Below are 20050 nucleotides of genomic sequence, written 5' to 3'. Positions count from 1 at the left end.
CCTCTCCCTCTCTCCGCCCTCCCTCCCTCTACCTCTCCCCTCCCTCCACCTCATGTCCCAACATAGGTAGTATCAGGAAGTAGAGGAAGAAATGGACTTTACAGGTAGAAGACAAAAACATCGGAGGTTTGTAGCTTTCTTTTACAATTTAATGTAGAAAAGTGTTCTGGAGAAGTTAGGCTATCATAGAGAGACAGATGATTTAGGGGTAAGACATCTACAGAAATGTAAAGTTAATACAATACTGATTTCAACTTTCAAGAATGATAATTTTACTGTACATTGGTGTTGATTCATATTGCTTAGCCTAATCAATATGATCCAATGTGATGTGATGTTATAGGCTACAGGGCTATGAGGTAGGGTATTATTGGTAAAGGCGATAGACATCACATTATCGTGATTATTATCCACATGTCGAAACTGCGTTAGAAAGACGTGCATCGGAATTAGGTAAAGCTGTCACTAAAGAAAATAGTCTGTTTCGACAAGTCAGTCAAGTAAAAATGACGCGCAACAACAGACATAGAAACTATTTAAATGTTGGGATTAATCAAAGTTCAAGTTGAAAATGATTTCTGGTGACACCGATCAGAAAGGCTGTGGTCCGTTTTGCTCAGTGCTCTACGCTTCATATAACCTGGCCAGCGCACTGTTGCGTAATGTTCCGCATCGTTGTCGGCACACCTGAATACAAGCCCAGGTGCAACGGACGAGATAAACTGATCGCACCTCATGTGAAGTCAAGCAGTGCATGGGTGTATTCACTAAGGGCACTATTCCAACTTATGAAATTACGCCTTTCCTACGCACTGCTCATAGTTTCTATTCAGACTTTACCTTATTAAGTTGCACAACGGGCTTTGCAGGCGTGGTTCCCTTGCGTGCGCTGAATAAATGTATTTCAACCGCTGAAAACACTCCCACTTGCTTGGTAGATTTAAAAATACTCAGATTTTGTAGATTATTTAGGCACATTTTAGGGTTTGGAAAGTATGTATGAATCATACAAGAAAAACTGGTTTGGAGAAACTTTACACACTAAATATATTGATTAATATAAAATACAGTGGTTTGATTCATCCTGAAAGTTGTCATTTTCAAGTTCAATCCATGAAATATTGGAAGGTGGAAAAAAAGTGTACAATAGGGGTTGAATAGGGGGGTCCTATACATTTACCCTAATTCTCACTAATCATGGAACTGTATGAAACCGGTTCAGTCGTCGTGAACCGTGAACCAGGCTACAGGTTTAACCGGCTACGTGTGGTCTGAGTTCCATAATGATTCAAACAGGCTACATGTCCTAAATTCTTGCACAACGTTAGCCTAATGCTAACGACCCTCAGGAACAACTGACGTGACAGAGGAAAGAAAGGGAAACAGAATGGAATGATGCAAAATGGAAGCTACAAATGGAAGAAAACGAACACTAAAGTGACAGTTATAAATGTATGTGGGTTTTACTGACGGTGGCTCTCGATAGTGGCTGATATTTAACATGATACAACTTGTAAAATAAACGGAGAAAAGCCCGGGCATAGCCTATAATTAAAACATTCCGAAGCTCATACATCAACTCGGCAGGTTCAGTCCTACAGAAGCCTAAAGCTTGGGGGTCCAAATTGCATCCACGCCTATTATGAGGTCACACCAGTAGAGGTGCGTGCGTAAAATCACTGGGGAAGACAGAAAAATACAATACAATCTATGTGTTGTAATATTTGTTTTGCTCTATAACCTGTTAATTCATATGCCTTGTGACCCTGATATAGGCTTTAGGCCTAAAGGTCGAGACAATAAGAAGACACAGTGGGAGAATAAATTCAACCACACCTTTGTTTTTATCACAAAACCAGAGAGCAACTTCTGTCCAGTTAAGTCCACAAAGCATATTCTATGTAACAGACAGTTACATGACCTACATCATGGTCAAGCAAGTTAATGTTTCCGATCACTAAACAACTATTGATTTAGATCCACAGAGAGTTACAGCAAGTTGTAAATGCAGTGTAGTCACCTCTGTTAAGGTGTGTGTGTGTGTGTGTGTGTGTGTGTGTGTGTGTGTGTCTGTGTGTGTGTGTGTGTGTGTTAGAGAGAGAGGCAGATCCTATGTCAATAAGCTCTAAGGTCCTATGTTACTACACAGTGTATAGAGTACGTACTCTCAAATGACACCCTTTTCCCTATATAGTGCACTACTTTTGATATTGCACAATGATCAATCTCCACCTCTCCTCCCTCTCTCCACCTCTCCTCCCATCCCCCCTCCCTCCCTCCCTCCCTCCCTCCACTCCACTCCACCTCTCCCTCTCTCCCCCCCCTCCCCCCTCCCTCCCTCCCTCCCTCCACTCCACCTCTCCCTCTCTCCCCCCACCTCTCCCTCTCTCCTCCCTCCCTCCCTAAACTCCACCTCTCCCTCCCTCCCTCCCTCCCTCCCTCCCTCCCTCCCTCCCTCCCTCCCTCTCTCCACCCCTCCTTCTCTCCACCTCTCCTCCTTCTCTCCACCTCTCCCTCTCTCCCCCCACCTCTCCACCTCTCCTCCCTCCCTCCACCCCCCCTCCCCCCTCCCTCCCTCCCTCCCTCCCTCCACTCCACCTCTCCCTCTCTTCCCCCACCTCTCCCTCTCTCCTCCCTACCTCCCTCTACCTCTCCCCTCCCTCCACCTCATGTCCCAACATAGGTAGTATCAGGAAGTAGAGGAAGAAATGGACCTTACAGGTAGAAGACAAAAACATCTGAGGTTTGTAGCTTTCTTTTACAATTTAATGTAGAAAAGTGTTCTGGAGAAGTTAGGCTATCAGAGAGAGACAGATGATTTAGGGGTAAGACATCTACAGAAATATAAAGTTAATACAATACTGATTTCAACTTTCAAGAATGCTAATTTTACTGTACATTGGTGTTGATTCATATTGCTTAGCCTAATCAATATGATCCAATGTGATGTGATGTTATAGGCTACAGGGCTATGAGGTAGGGTATTATTGGTAAAGGCGATTGACATCACATTATCGTGATTATTATCCGCATGTCGAAACTGCGTTAGAAAGACGTGCATCGGAATTATGTAAAGCTGTCACTAAAGAAAATAGTCTGTTTCGTCAAGTCAGTCAAGTAAAAATGACGTGCAACATTAGCATAGAAACTAATTAAATGTTGGGATAAATCAAAGTTCACGTTGAAAATGCTTTCTGGCGACACCGATCAGAAAGGCTGTGGTCCGTTTTGCTCAGTGCTGTACGCTTCATATAACTTGGCCAGCGCACTGTTGCGTAATGTTCCGCATCGTTGTCGGCACACCTGAATACAAGCCCGGGTGCAACGGACGAGATAAACTGTTGGCACCTCATGTGAAGTCAAGCAGTGCATGGGTGTATTCACTAAGGGCACTATTCCAACTTATGAAATTACGCCTTTCCTACCTGGCTAAAATGCTTGGAGAATTAAGTAAAACCACAAGTCCGAATCCCTATCTCCATCCATGGTTCATTTAGGAAAGGACCAATGTTAACTAACTAGCTAGACACCAGAGGACAACTACATAACGAGATGCAACAATTCAAGTAGTTTCTGTCAAAATCCAAGCTGGTTTACCTTGACACCTTTTATTGGAGCACCAGAACCAATCACAGTTGAGCTCGCTCAGTTTAGCTCAACGCTGATTGGCTCATTTCTAATAGTTTTTTAAATCAAAGGCCAAATGCTCGCAGGCTTCCCTTGTCTTCAATGCAACGGGCCACAATGTCATACTCGTTTGGACCAGACAGCATCAGATAGATGGCCTACACATAGAGAGACAGAAGGGCGCTGTTTAGCTCGCTCGGATGCTTTCTCCTGTGAGATACATTCAGCCTCTTGCGAATTAAAGGACAATTATGAAGCAAAGAGAGACGAAAGATACATTATAGCCTGGCTTCCCTTTGGTATAGAAGAAATACCTGTCAGCTATTTTAACTGTCTGTAATGTCTACTTGGTAAATGTTTATAATGTCTGTCAATCTAAGCTGTAACGTATTTTTAGTTGTGTTTACCCGAGGTAGACTAGCTGTTGTTATGGCGTCAGCTAATGGGGATCCAAGTCAAATCAAATCAAATTAACTGTGCATGTTTAAATGCAACATGAAGTCTCTGTTTGAACTTTGACCACAGACAGTAAAAGTGTTGTCATTGTTAATGGTTCTTCAACAATGTTCAGAAATATTGACTGTTCTGTTATTTCTTATTGTAGCTGAGTGAGCTGTGACTTACATCTAAAATGAGTCTCTCTGGGGAGAGAGAGGAGGGGACCACTGCCTCTAAAATGAGTCTCTCTGGGGAGAGAGAGGAGGAGACCACTGCCTCTAAAATGAGTCTCTCTGGGGAGAGAGAGGAGGGGACCACTGACTCTAAAATGAGTCTCTCTGGGGAGAGAGATGAGGAGACCACTGCCTCTAAAATGACTCAAGACACCAGTTCTAAGAGGTAAGAGATGACATGTAAAATATACAGTTCTCTTAAAGATATAAACCTAAAGGGAAAGGTTTTCCCAAATTACATCAAATGTAGGTCTACATCATTCATTTAAAAGTCCCCCAATCGATTTACCAATTGCAGACTGTAGCTTTATAAAGAAACATCAGGACTTCTATAAGTTCAGCTATACACTTGTTGAAAATATGTAGATGAGGTACTGATGATATATTGATGAGGTGATCTGCCTCCCTGTTTTGTTCAGTGTCCAGAAGCCCAGAGCAGAGTCACCTGCCCTCAGCCTGCTATCAATGAAGAGTGATCAGCCACCTGCTTTCAGCCAGGAACCATTATCAGATGACAATAAGGAAGTGGAGAGTTTAGACAGTGAGGATGCATTAAAGATCACACACAACCTTCTGGACAGAAGAAGTAAGACTGTGTTTCATACAATATTACAAAGAACGGGACAAAGGCCCCTCTAACACACACACACACACACACACACACACTCACACACACACACACACACACACACACACACACACACACACACACACACACACACACACACACACACACACACACACACACACACACACACACACACACACACACACACACACACACACACATGCACTTATGAGTCCCAACTCTCATTGTTTTCCTACAGGTCAAACTCTTCTGACAGTCCAACAAGACATTAAGGCTAAACTGAAACACAAGTATCAACACATATCTGAAGGAATTGGAAACCATGGAAACCAAAGTCTGTTAAAGGACATCTACACAGAGCTCTACATCACAGAGGGTGGAAGTGGAGGGGTCAATAATGAACATGAGGTGAGACAGATAGAGATGGCATCCAAGAAACAAATCACACAAGAGACACCAATCAAATGCAACGACATCTTCAAGCCTTTAGCTGGACAAGACAAACCTATCAGAACTGTGCTGACAAAAGGAATCGCTGGCATTGGAAAAACAGTCTCTGTGCAGAAGGTCATCCTTGACTGGGCAGAGGGAAAAGCAAATCAGGACGTTCATTTCATGTTTCCTCTTCCTTTCCGTGATCTGAACCTGAAAAAGGACAAATACAGTCTGATGCAACTTCTTTCCCACTACTTCTCAGAGCTGAAAGAGATTGACAGCATTGAAGATGGTGAAACCAAAACTGTTTTCATTTTTGATGGTCTGGATGAGTGTCGACTTCCTCTAGACTTCAAAAACAATGAGAGGTGCTGTGATGTCACGAAGCCAACCTCGGTGGACGTGCTGCTGACAAACCTCATCAAGGGGAATCTGCTTCCCTCTGCTCTCCTCTGGATAACCTCACGGCCTGCAGCAGCCAATCAGATCCCTCCTGAGTGTGTTGACCAGGTGACAGAGGTACGAGGGTTCAATGATCCACAGAAGGAGGAGTACTTCAGGAAGAAAATCACAGATCAGAATCTGGCCAATGAAATCATCAAACACATGAAGACATCAAGGAGCCTCCACATCATGTGCCACATGCCAGTCTTCTGTTGGATATCAGCCACTGTCCTTGAGATGATGCTGAAAGAGGCAGAGAAGGATGAAGTCCCCAAAACTCAGACCCAGATGTTCACACACTTCACGCTCATCCAAATCATTGTGAAGAACAAGAAGTACAACAAAGCCACAGAGACAAACCCAAAGGAACTGTCTCAGTCAGACAAAGAGATGATCCTGAAACTGGCAGAGCTGGCTTTCCAACAGCTGCAGAAGGGCAACCTGATCTTCTATGAGGAGGACCTGAGAGAGTGTGGCCTTGATGTCACAGAGGCATCAGAGTACTCAGCATTGTGTACAGAGATCTTTAAAGAAGAATCTGGGCTGTACCAAGACAAGGTCTACAGCTTTGTGCATCTGAGCATGCAGGAGTTTCTAGCAGCAGTGCATGCTTTAGAATCATGTCTGGACAAGAAGGAACATGTTTTCCACCCCAAAGCAGTCACTAGTGATGGTGATGATGATTCCTCTGACGATGACTATGATGAAGCAGCCACTCCAACCCTACTCCAAAATGTCATCACACAACATTACAGAGACATGAAGTCAAACCCGTTGTATGACTTATACAGGAGAGCAGTGGACCAGGCCTTGAAGAGTGAGAATGGACACCTGGACCTGTTCCTCCGCTTCCTTCTGGGTCTCTCACTGGAGTCCAATCAGAATCTGTTACGAGGCCTTCTGACACAGACAGGAAGTACAACACAGAGCAATGAGGAAACAGTTGAGAGAACAGTCAGGTACCTTTCACACAAGATCAAAAGGGAATCCTCACCAGAAAGGATCATCAACTTGTTCCACTGTCTGAATGAACTTGGTGCCAACTCTCTAGTTGAAGAAATGCAAACCTCCCTGCAATCAGGAACTCTTTCAGTAACAAGACTAAAACCTCAACAATGTTCAGCCCTGGCCTACCTGTTGCTGATGTCAGAGGAGGTGCTGGAGGAGTTTGACCTGAAGACATACACCACATCAGAGACAGGTTATCAGAGGTTGCTGCCGGTAGTGAAAACCTGCAAGAGAGCACTGTAAGTTCTGCTATTGAGTTGATGTATACAGTATCATTATTCTGAAGGATTTGTATATCTAACAGATGATCTCCTCTCTCCAGACTGGATCACTGTGACCTCACATATGAATCCTGTGGGACTCTGGCTTCAGCTCTGCAGACACCAAACTCCCCCCTGAGAGAACTGGACCTCAGCTACAATGACCTGGGAGACAGAGGAGTGGAGCTGCTCTGTGTTGGACTAACCAGTCCACTCTGCAACATACAGACACTAGTGTGAGTTAACTATCTTCAGTATGAGTTATTATGTGTATGTTTTAAACATTATTTGAACGTCTTGGTAAATATGCAGAAACATACATAAAATGTGATAAATATATCAAACTAAGGTTAAATGTCTTCAGTGAGTTAGTATGTTTTTAACATTGGTTAATCATGTGTCCTTCTGTTATTGTCTTAATGCATCTCATTATTCTTAAAGCTTTGCATATTTAACAGTATATCACTATATCTCCTCTCTCCAGACTGGATCGCTGTGAACTCACATATGAATCCTGTGAGTCTCTGGCTTCAGCTCTGCAGACACCAAACTCCCCCCTGAGAGAACTGGACCTCTGCTACAATGACCTGGGAGACAGAGGAGTGACGCTGCTCTGTGTTGGACTAACCAGTCCACTCTGCAACATACAGACACTAGTGTGAGTTAACTATCTTCAGTATCCACTGTGAGTGTTTATATATTATGTATGTACTATATACTTAACAAGAATATAAACGCAACATGCAACAATTTGAAAGGTTTTACTGAGTTACAGTTCATATGAGGAAATCAGTCAATTGAAATAAATTCATTAGAACCCTAATCTATGGATTTCACATAAATGGGAATTCAGATATGCATCTGTTGGTCACAGATACCTTAAAAAAAATAAGTATGGGTGTGTATCAGAAAACCAGTCCGTATCTGGTGTGACCACCATTTGCCTCATGCAGCGCGACACGTCTCCTTCACATAGAGTTGATCAGGCTGTTGATTGTGGCCTGTGGAATGTTGTCCCACTCCTCTTCAATGGCTGTGCGAAGTTGCTGGAAACTGCCGGGAACTGGAAGACGCTGTCGTACACGTCGATCCAGAGCATCCCAAACATGCATGTCTGGTGAGTATGCAGTCCATGGAAGAACTGGGACATTTTCAGCTTCCAGGAAATGTATACAGATCCTTGCGACATGGGGCCGTGCATTATCATGCTGAAACATGAGGTGATGGCGGCAGATGAATGGCACGACAATGGGCCTCAGGATCTCGTCACGGTATCTCTGTGCATTAAAATTCCCATCGATAAAATGCGATCGTGTTCATTGTCCGTAGCTTATTCCTGCCCATACCATAACCCCACCGCCACCATGGGGCACTCTGTTCACAACGTTGACCTCAGCAAACCGCTCGCCCACACAATGCCATCACGACGCCATACACGCTTTCTGCCATCTTCCCGGTACAGTTGAAACCGGGATTCATCCGTGAAGAGCACACTTCTCCAGTGTGCCAGTGGCCATCGAAGGTGAGCATTTGCCCACTGAAGTTGGTTACGACGCCAAACTGCAGTCAGGTCAAGACCCTGGTGAGGATGACGAGCACGCAGATGAGCTTCCCTGAGAAGGTTTCTGACTATTTGTGCAGAAATTTTTCGGTTGTGAAAACCCACAGTTACAGTGGGGAAAAAAAGTATTTAGTCAGCCACCAATTGTGCAAGTTCTCCCACTTAAAAAGATGAGAGAGGCCTGTAATTTTCATCATAGGTACACGTCAACTATGACAGACAATTTGAGGAAAAAAAATCCAGAAAATCACATTGTAGGATTTTTAATGAATTTATTTGCAAATTATGGTGGAAAATAAGTATTTGGTCACCTACAAACAAGCAAGATTTCTGGCTCTCACAGACCTGTAACTTCTTATTTAAGAGGCTCCTCTGTCCTCCACTCGTTACCTGTATTAATGGCACCTGTTTGAACTTATCATCAGTATAAAAGACACCTGTCCACAACCTCAAACAGTCACACTTCAAACTCCACTTTGGCCAAGACCAAAGAGCTGTCAAAGGACACCAGAAACAAAATTGTAGACCTGCACCAGGCTGGGAAGGCTGAATCTGCAATAGGTAAGCAGCTTGGTTTGAAGAAATCAACTGTGGGAGCAATTATTAGGAAATGGAAGACATACAAGACCACTGATAATCTCCCTCGATCTGGGGCTCCACGCAAGATCTCACCCCGTGGGGTCAAAATGATCACAAGAATGGTGAGCAAAAATCCCAGAACCACACGGGGGGACCTAGTGAATGACCTGCAGAGAGCTGGGACCAAAGTAACAAAACCTACCATCAGTAACACACTACGCCGCCAGGGACTCAAATCCTGCAGTGCAAGACGTGTCCCCCTGCTTAAGCCAGTACATGTCCAGGCCCGTCTGAAGTTGACTAGAGTGCATTTGGATGATCCAGAAGAGGATTGGGAGAATGTCATATGGTCAGATGAAACCAAAATATAACTTTTTGGTAAAAACTCAACTCTTCGTGTTTGGAGGACAAATAATGCTGAGTTGCATCCAAAGAACACCATACCTACTGTGAAGCATGGGGGTGGAAACATCATGCTTTGGGGCTGTTTTTCTGCAAAGGGACCAGGACGACTGATCCGTGTAAAGGAAAGAATGAATGGGGCCATGTATCGTGAGGTTTTGAGTGAAAACCTCCTTCCATCAGCAAGGGCATTGACGATGAAACGTGGCTGGGTCTTTCAGCATGACAATGATCCCAAACACACCGCCCGGGCAATGAAGGAGTGGCTTCGTAATAAGCATTTCAAGGTCCTGGAGTGGCCTAGCCAGTCTCCAGATCTCAACCCCATAGAAAATCTTTGGAGGGAGTTGAAAGTCTGTGTTGCCCAGTGACAGCCCCAAAACATCACTGCTCTAGAGGAGTTCTGCATGGAGGAATGGGCCAAAATACCAGCAACAGTGTGTGAAAACCTTGTGAAGACTTACAGAAAACGTTTGACCTGTGTCATTGCCAACAAAGGGTATATAACAAAGTATTGAGAAACTTTTGTTATTGACCAAATACTTATTTTCCACCATAATTTGCAAATAAAATCATAAAAAATCCTACAATGTGATTTTCTGGATTTTTTTTCTCATTTTGTCTGTCATAGTTGACGTGTACCTATGATGAAAATTACAGGCCTCTATCATCTTTTTAAGTGGGAGAACTTGCACAATTGGTGGCTGACTAAATACTTTTTTCCCCCACTGTAAATCAGCTGTCCTGGTGGCTTGACTCAGACCATCCTGCAGGTGAAGAAGCCGGATGTGGAGGTCCTGGACTGGCGTGGTTACATGTGGTCTGCAGTTGTGAGGCCGGTTGGATGTACTGCCAAATTCTCTAAAACGATGTTGGAGGCGGTTTATGGTAGAGAAATTAACATAAAATTCTCTAGCAACAGCTCTGGTGGACATTCTTGCAGTCATCATGCCAATTGCACGCTCCCTCAAAACTTGAGACATCTGTGGCATTGTGCTGTGACAAAACTGCACATTTCAGAGTGGCCTTTTATTGTCCCCAGCACAAGGTGCACCTGTGTAATGATCATGCTGTTTAATCAGCTTCTTGATATACCACACCTGTCAGGTGGATGGATTATTTTAGCAAAGGAGAAACGCTCACTAACAGGGATCTAAATAAATTTATGCACAACATTTGAGAGAAATAAGCTTTTGTGCGTATGGAACATATCTGGGATATTTTATTGCAGCTCATGAAACGTGGGACCTACACTTTACATGTTGGGTTTATATTTCTGTTCAGTATAGTTAGTATGTGTATGTTTTTAACATTATTTTAACATTTTTGGGACATATCCAGAAACATACATAACATATATAAAACTAAGGTAAATATCTTGAGTGAGTTAGTATGTTTTTAACATTGGTTAATCATGTGTCCTTCTGTTATTGTCTTAATGCATCTCATTATTCTTAAAGCTTTGCATATTTAACAGTGTATCAACATATCTCCTCTCTCCAGACTGGCTGGCTGTGATCTCGCATATGAATCCTGTGAGACTCTGGCTTCAGCTCTGCAGACACCAAACTCCCCCCTGAGAGAACTGGACCTCAGCTACAATGACCTGGGAGACAGAGGAGTGGAGCTGCTCTTTGTTGGACTAACCAGTCCACTCTGCAACATACAGACACTAGTGTGAGTTAACTATCTTATAATAATATAATAATATGCCATTTAGCAGACGCTTTTATCCAAAGCGACTTACAGTCATGCGTGCATACATTTTTGTGTATTGGTGGTCCAGGGGATCGAACCCACTACCTTGGCGTTACAAGCGCCGTGCTCTACCAGCTGAGCTACAGAGGACCACATCTTCAGTATGAGTTATTATGTGGATGTTTTAAACATTTGTTAATCATGTGCTCTTCTGCCCTCTAGTCTAGGTCAGTGTGGTCTGACAGAGGGTTGCTGTTCAGATCTGGCCTCAGTCCTGAGTTCACCCAACTCACAACTGAAACAACTGGAGCTGAGAGACAATGACCTGCAGGACTCAGGAGTTACACTGCTGTCTGCTGGACTGGAGGATCCAGACTGTAAACTACACACACTGGGGTAAGTACAGCTGTTTCAGTCAGGTCGGTACTGAGCTGAGTTACACTGCCCTCTGCTGGACTGGAGGATCCAGACTGTAAACTACACACACTGGGGTAAGTACAGCTGTTTCAGTCAGGTCGGTACTGAGCTTAGTAAAACAAAAATCGAATGTTTCTTTACAATGTTTGTGTCATGTATGGGTGTCCTACAAGATGATTGACACCAGTCCACCAACCTAGACAGCTGTTGTGTCTCTCTGTAGGCTGTCTGGCTGTCTGGTCACAGAGGAGGGCTGTGCTGCTCTGTCTTCAGCTCTGAGGTCAAACCCCTCCCACCTGAAAGAGCTGGACCTGAGCTACAATCACCCAGGAGACTCTGCAGGGGGACTGCTTTCAGCTGCTCTGGTGGATCCCACAGATAAACTGATGAAGCTGAAGTAAGTCAGAATAGATGTCCTAATAGTGTGAGCAGTGGTTGTGTCCTATGTAGTGTAGTAGGTTCAGTAACATGAGGACATGATGGTAGAATACAGGGGACGTTTACCCAGCAGGCTTAGCACTCCAACACAGCATACATCATCACCACATGAATACTCTTCTACTGCATCTCTGATATCCTGTTGGAATTGTACTCTGTTCTGTATGCAGTAGGTAGGATAGAATACCTGTATGTCTCTAGTAATGAATTGTACTCTGTTCTGAATGCAGTAGGTAGGGTAGAATACCTGTATGTCTCTAGTAATGAATTGTACTCTGTTCTGTATGCAGTAGGTAGGATAGAATACCTGTATGTCTTTAGTAATGAACTTGGATAGTGCACCAGAACACAACAATATGGTTTAAATGTTGACTGCTGTATTAGGTCTTTGTCAGTCAATAACCTGTTTCTCCAACAGTGTGGATCATGGTGGAGAGTTCAGGCTGAAATCAGGGCTGATGAAATGTAAGTCTCTTCAATCCTAATTAACTACATATTCAGAACTACAGGAACATAGTAACTAATCAATACTTGTTCTCTACCTACAAAACAACATTTTATATGGAGATGTGGTTTGATTAAACTCTCCTTTTGTCTACAGATGCCTGTCATCTCACCCTGGACCCAAATACAGCAAACCCAAACCTGATACTGTCTGAGGGGAACAGGAAGGTGACACGGGTGGAGGAGAAGCAGCATTATGAAGACCATCCAGACAGATTTGACCGTCATTACCAAGTTCTCTGCAGAGAAGTCTTATCTGGATCTCGTTATTACTGGGAGGTGGAGAAGGATGGTGACGGGGCTGGCATTGGTGTGGCGTACAAAGGAATGAAGAGGAAGGGAGAGGAGAAGGACAGTTGTATTGGAGCCAATAGGAAGTCCTGGTGTTTATTCTACTATGACAGTGGATATCTATTTTACCATCCTGGAGTCAACAGATCCATCCCTGGTCCTGTTTCTAACAGAGTTGGAGTGTATCTGGACTGGCCAGCTGGTACTTTGTCCTTCTATAGTGTGTCCTCCTCTGGTACACTGACACACCTTTACACAGAACACACCACATTCACTGAACCCCTCTATCCTGGGATTGGGATTGGGGTTTCCTCCTCCTCAGTGACCCTGTGTCAGATAGATGACCAACACATTCAAAGGTGAGTCATAGCAATGTTTCATCATGTGTTTTCCTCTGGAATCATTCCTACAATTAGATTAGTAGTAGTGGTGTGTTTTAATGTGTTCTGTTGGACCTACAGACAGTTAGATTAGTAGTAGTGGTGTGTTTTAATGTGTTCTGTTGGACCTACAGACAGTTAGATTAATAGTAGTGGTGTGTTTTAATGTGTTCTGTTGGACCTACAGACAGTTAGATTAGTAGTAGTGGTGTGTTTTAATGTGTTCTGTTGGACCTACAGACAGTTAGATTAGTAGTAGTGGTGTGTTTTAATGTGTTCTGTTGGACCTACAGACAGTTAGATTAGTAGTAGTGGTGTTTTTTAATGTGTTCTGTTGGACCTACAGACAGATAGATTAGTAGTAGTGGTGTGTTTTAATGTGTTCTGTTGGACCTACAGACAGTTAGATTAGTAGTGGTGGTGTGTTTTAATGTGTTCTGTTGGACCTACAGACAGTTAGATTAGTAGTAGTGGTGTGTTTTAATGTGTTCTGTTGGACCTACTAACAGTTAGATTAGTAGTAGTGGTGTGTTTTAATGTGTTCTGTTGGACCTACAGACAGTTAGATTAGTGGTAGTGGTGTGTTTTAATGTGTTCTGTTGGACCTACAGACAGTTAGATTAGTAGTAGTGGTGTGTTTTAATGTGTTCTGTTGGACCTACAGACAGTTAGATTAGTAGTGGTGTGTTTTAATGTGTTCTGTTGGACCTACAGACAGTTAGATTAGTAGTAGTGGTGTGTTTTAATGTGTTCTGTTGGACCTACAGACAGTTAGATTAGTAGTAGTGGTGTGTTTTAATGTGTTCTGTTGGACCTACAGACAGTTAGATTAATAGTAGTGGTGTGTTTTAATGTGTTCTGTTGGACCTACAGACAGTTAGATTAGTAGTAGTGGTGTGTTTTAATGTGTTCTGTTGGACCTACAGACAGTTAGATTAGTAGTAGTGGTGTGTTTTAATGTGTTCTGTTGGACCTACAGACAGTTAGATTAGTAGTAGTGGTGTGTTTTAATGTGTTCTGTTGGACCTACAGACAGATAGATTAGTAGTAGTGGTGTGTTTTAATGTGTTCTGTTGGACCTACAGACAGTTAGATTAGTAGTGGTGGTGTGTTTTAATGTGTTCTGTTGGACCTACAGACAGTTAGATTAGTAGTAGTGGTGTGTTTTAATGTGTTCTGTTGGACCTACTAACAGTTAGATTAGTAGTAGTGGTGTGTTTTAATGTGTTCTGTTGGACCTACAGACAGTTAGATTAGTGGTAGTGGTGTGTTTTAATGTGTTCTGTTGGACCTACAGACAGTTAGATTAGTAGTAGTGGTGTGTTTTAATGTGTTCTGTTGGACCTACAGACAGTTAGATTAGTAGTGGTGTGTTTTAATGTGTTCTGTTGGACCTACAGACAGTTAGATTAGTAGTAGTGGTGTGTTTTAATGTGTTCTGTTGGACCTACAGACAGTTAGATTAGTGGTAGTGGTGTGTTTTAATGTGTTCTGTTGGACCTACAGACAGTTAGATTAGTAGTAGTGGTGTGTTTTAATGTGTTCTGTTGGACCTACAGACAGTTAGATTAGTAGTAGTGGTGTGTTTTAATGTGTTCTGTTGGACTTACAGACAGTTAGATTAGTAGTAGTGGTGTGTTTTTAATGTGTTCTGTTGGACCTACAGACAGTTAGATTAGTAGTAGTGGTGTGTTTTTAATGTGTTCTGTTGGACCTACAGACAGTTAGATTAGTAGTGGTGTGTTTTTAATGTGTTCTGTTGGACCTACAGACAGTTAGATTAGTAGTAGTGGTGTGTTTTAATGTGTTCTGTTGGACCTACAGACAGTTAGATTAGTAGTAGTGGTAATGTTTTAATGTGTTCTGTTGGACCTACAGACAGTTAGATTAGTAGTAGTGGTGTGTTTTAATGTGTTCTGTTGGACCTACAGACAGTTAGATTAGTGGTGGTGGTGTGTTTTAATGTGTTCTGTTGGACCTACAGACAGTTAGATTAGTAGTAGTGGTGTGTTTTAATGTGTTCTGTTGGATGTACAGATGTTTCCTCTCCTATGTCTCACTGTAGTGTCAGTTTCACTCTAACCACAAGAGGGCATCATAACCTGTTAAAATGATACCTGTTGACTTCACGTCTCTAGGGGCTTTCATCAAGATAAGCAATGTCACCTGTAATGTCACCATCAGTATTGACTTCATGGAAGTTGACATAGTGTTATGTCACATTAGTGTTAGATTAATTTGGATTTTAAGAATAATGACTAAAGAATTACACCCCAAACACAGTATAAATGTTAGAATTATCATGTGTCAACCCACTAACAGAAGGGGCGTTACTAACCATTCAAGGGGGGAGGCGGGAACTGTTTAAGAAAGGTGGGAGGAGCATAGTGTTTTTGTTTGTCAAGAAGTATAAAGAAAGGAGATTTGTGTTTTGGCCTCAGAGCTCTCACCGTGAATAAAAATACAGATAAGACTTGTGAGTTGTGGACCTTGAATCATTGATGATTAAAACCAGAGCCTTACAACCTCTGGTAATGATTCAAGCTTAGGGTGAATTAGAGATAGAAATTCACATGACAGATTGGTCCTTCGAGCGGAGCTTAATACATCTTTATCGTTCTGAAGACACCGAATCCGTGCACGGGCGGGTGATAGCATCCGTTACAGTCCTGGCCTTCCACGTTAAGGTTAAAAAACAGGCCGGTGATTACTCTTTATGAACGATAAAGACGTTAACAAGTTTGAAAAAGCATTTTAATCCAGACTGCAAGGAAAAGGTCAGTAATTTTTATTCATGGATTTTGGTAAAATGAGTTGAACTTATTTACCAAAGAAGGTAATAATTATTACGACAGGGAGGGTCCGCAATTGATCCTAGAGGTAAATAGCTATTACAAAAAAAAACTAGTCCGAAATGACATGGTAGTGAATTGCAATCACAAATGTAAACTAAGTTAATATTGTCATTGTACGAATTGCAATGTTCAGTATAAACAGGGAAATGATTATCATCGTATGATAGGGCTGTGTCGGGAGTTCATATATGCGACTGGGCATTTGCTAGAACTGTGCAAACAAGTTTTGACGGATGATAAGGTCGTATGTGTGTGAGACTTAATCCCTCGGAGACGTGATCATTATTTCAGGGGTGGAGGAAAAAAAAATAAGTCGTGTGGAAAAAATTGGGTAACTTACTCTTTTCCTGAAACCGGAGTTTTAAATAGAAACTCTGGGTTAGGGGTTAAATAATTTTAAAGGGTTAATTACAAAAGCAAGAGGGGCACTAAGATATTAGCTCCTACGAAAATAATTCGGGAGGGAATTATTTAAAAAACAAAAAGGGGGGAGGGATTTCTTATTGTTCCACGATGGGAAAGACATCTTCTAAACAAGTCCGAGAATTAACGGGAGATGAAAGAAATATGTTTTAGGGATCCATTTGGGAGAAGAGGTATGAATTTATTGGGCATCGAAGTAAAAAAGTTAGTAGGCAGATGCATATAAAATTAGATGAAAAAACAGCGAGGGTATGGCTTTTTGAAGCGCGAAGGAGAGAGAAAGGGATATACAGAAAAAAGGAAGTTTCAGGACCCCCCCACAGCAAAGAGCAGAGAGGTTATATCCAGAGTTGGTAGAGCAAGCCCAGATGACACCGTTGTCATGTGTAAAAGAAGATTAGGGGTGATCCCCGTACTTCCCCCACCATATGACGGCCAAGCCGGAATGTTGGAAGGGCGGGAAGACGGGGGGCAGAGTAAAGAGGCCAGTGAAGAGAACAGAGGGGGAAGTTTTACAACAGGAGGTAGTCAGGTTAAGAATAGAATTGGCTAAAAACACCACAAAGCGATTATTTGAGAGGTACCTATAAAATCCAACGATGTGGTCCTCTGTAGCTCAGCTGGTAGAGCACGGCGCTTGTAACGCCAAGGTAGTGGGTTCGATTCCCGGGACCACTAATAAAAAAATCTAAAATAATTTTTAAAAAATGTATGCACGCATGACTGTAAGTCGCTTTGGATGGAAGCGTCTGCTAAATGACATATTATTATGCGTGTGTATGAGCTTTCGCACTCAAGCGTAGACGTACGTTATGAGTGGGAAAGTAAGTCGCTTTGGATAAAAGCGTCTGCTAAATGGCATATTATTATTATTATTATTATAGAGAATATTTGCGTTTTTGGTCAGTTGGCAGACGCTCTAATCCGGAGCGATTTGAAGAGCCAATAGTGCTTTGCATGGAACTATTCTGTCGTGTTGGGCATTTGAATGGCAGAAGATGGAATATGTGTGTATGAGGAAATTCAACGGCGGGTATGAATGATAACCGGATACTACTTAGTATTTGGTTGGTTAAATGCTAAATAAAAGATTTGAGGCGTGGTTATGGGGGAACTAGGAAGACGCACTTATTCAAAAAGGAATGGGTGGAGAGAGAGTTTTTTACGTGTATTAAAAGTTGCATTAGATAGACATATCTAGAATATTACTAAAGCTATGAAAATATGTTATAAGTACTAATGACATTATTTCTTAAGAAGGAAAATTGTAGGGAAGTTTCCCGCGCCTCCCCATAATGTAGGAAGGAGCAGGGAAGGGGGGGAGTGAGAGACAGGACATCGTTCAAATGGTAGGGATGTCATTAAGTGTATGCTGATAAATAATATCAAGCGTTTGTTTTATTGATTGGGGCCGAATCAGAGAAAACTGTTAAAGATATTGAATAGCGAACTGAAAATGAAAGGCATAAAATACAGAATAATTGGACGATTTTAAAACGATAATTTATTTTGGTTAGGAAGCAAGTGGCATTGGCTGTTGTGCTGGGGAAATAGCGCCAGCCTGTGGTGGGTTCTGGATTTGTTATAAACAACTTTATATTTTAAACTAAAATGAATAGACTACAATTTGAACATCAGAAAAAGGACAATATAATTCGTAATAGTTATTATAATTATTATTGATAGTTATTGCAGTTATTATTATCCTGAGTGGCGCAGTGGTCTAAGGCACTGCATCGCAGGGCTAACTGTGCCACTAGAGATCCTGGTTCGGATCCAGGCTCTGTCGCAGCCGACAGCGACCGGGAGACTCATGGGCGGTGCACAATTGGCCCAGTGTCGTCCAGGGTAGGGGGGAAAATGGCCGGCAAGGATGGAGCTCAGTTGATAGAGCATGGGGTTTGCAACGCCAGGGTTATGGGTTCGATTCCCACGGGGGGAGGCCAGTAAAAAAAATAAAGATAAAAATAATACAAATGTATTCACTAGGTTGCTCTGGATAGGAGCGTCTGCTGGGTGACTAGAATGTAAATGTATTATCATTGATTCAGTAATGATAGGAGGGAAGTAGCGATAGAGCTGTGAGGGTTGAGAGTTGAGGAGAATGATTTGTGGCTCTGGTTGGCGGGAAAAAGGAGAGGCAGAGACATACTTAGAGAGACAGAGGAAGTTAGAGGGAGAGAATAAAAGAAAAAGAGAGAAGGAGACTGTTTAGGTTTGAAAAACAAGCAGGCTGAGGGACAGAGATAACAGTTTCTGGAGCTTGAAAAGCAGAGACTAACAGAGTAAGAAAAGGAACAGACGAGAGCAGAGTATTTAATGGCCACTAGGGGAAATAGCTGGGATCGGTAAAACTCTAAGATAGAAGAGGAGAGAGATTTACTAGGGGGTGGATCAAATAATTGATAACGGATCATTTGAATGAGATCACATGTAGCAGATTTAGAGTAATCAATTAAATAATCATTGTATACTCTAGGAATTTTGAGGGATTTTATGAGGTTAGGCATATTTAGGTCATTTTTCAATTGGGTTTTTCAAATAAAATAAAAACACACCCAGCATGATGTTTATAAAGGGTTGTTATGTTGAATTTAGGGAATTTTCAACAGTTCATAGGTGGTGTTTACTATGCTGTGGGATGGAACGGTTTATTGGGTGATATTTGAAACTAAATTCATGGAATAAGCTGCAGTAATCAGAAGAATGTACAATCTAAGGCGAGACAACTATTGCCTAGATCATTGATTTAGCAATAGGGTCAGGTAGATAAGGAAAATAAGAAAACAATTAGATGAAGAATGATGAGCTTTTTGGTAAGGATAGACTTCTGTAAAGCTAAGGTCGTCATTATGTACTGCATACGGGTAAATCAAGTGATCTTATCTACGGGAAGGCAATGGCAGCCCATGGTAAAATCATTTGGAACTCTGAGGAGGAAGAACAGGTTATGTTGTTGCTCTCTTCCCAAACAGTCTTAGCTTTTAATAAATATATCAGGGATGTTACCCAAATGGTAGAGAGTAACGAGGGATATGACATTGGTAGTGATTTAAAGATGATGAAGTTTTTTGGTGGGCTATTAGATATAACTGGGTTAATCATGAACATAGAGATTTTTATTCTTTGTTGCTAGACAGAAGACTTAAGTGACTTACAAAACAGACTTGTCATGTCCAACAATCAGTCTTCAGGTCAAGCCCGGGAGAGCCGGGGTAGAACAGAGGTTGAACTAAACATAAGTGTTTTTACAAGATAAGAGATTGTTTGATTGGATTACTAATTGATTCTGAACTGAATGAAAGTCAAATTTAGCCGCCATAAAGAGAAAGGAAGTGGGAGGAGCAATAAAGAAGCAAAAAAGAATCTAAAAAATGAAAGGCATGGCAATTGGTTGATAAATAATCTAAGGGAATGTTTAGGAAGGTGGAAAAAATTGACACATAAGCAGAACTATGTGTCAAGAGG

General features: G+C 42.1%; 1 protein-coding gene across 1 annotated transcript; it reads left to right on the top strand.

The window, feature by feature from the left end:
• The first annotated feature begins 68 nt into the window (after window positions 1-68).
• LOC311116923 (NACHT, LRR and PYD domains-containing protein 3-like) lies at window positions 69-15777 on the top strand. Its single transcript, XM_084191941.1, has 12 exons — window positions 69-126; window positions 2684-2743; window positions 4232-4464; window positions 4718-4884; window positions 5126-7013; window positions 7097-7270; window positions 7519-7692; window positions 11080-11253; window positions 11497-11670; window positions 11915-12088; window positions 12548-12594; window positions 12731-15777. Exons 3-12 carry the CDS (start codon window positions 4259-4261, stop codon window positions 13285-13287), a joined length of 3735 nt encoding a protein of 1244 aa, XP_084048067.1. The 5' UTR covers window positions 69-126; window positions 2684-2743; window positions 4232-4258; the 3' UTR covers window positions 13288-15777.
• The last annotated feature ends 4273 nt before the right edge of the window (window positions 15778-20050 follow it).

Source organism: Coregonus lavaretus, assembly GCF_964263955.1.
Source record: "Coregonus lavaretus genome assembly, contig: HAP1_SCAFFOLD_465, whole genome shotgun sequence".
Taxonomy (NCBI): Eukaryota; Metazoa; Chordata; class Actinopteri; order Salmoniformes; family Salmonidae; genus Coregonus; species Coregonus lavaretus.
This window is presented reverse-complemented; position numbering and strand designations above follow the sequence as displayed.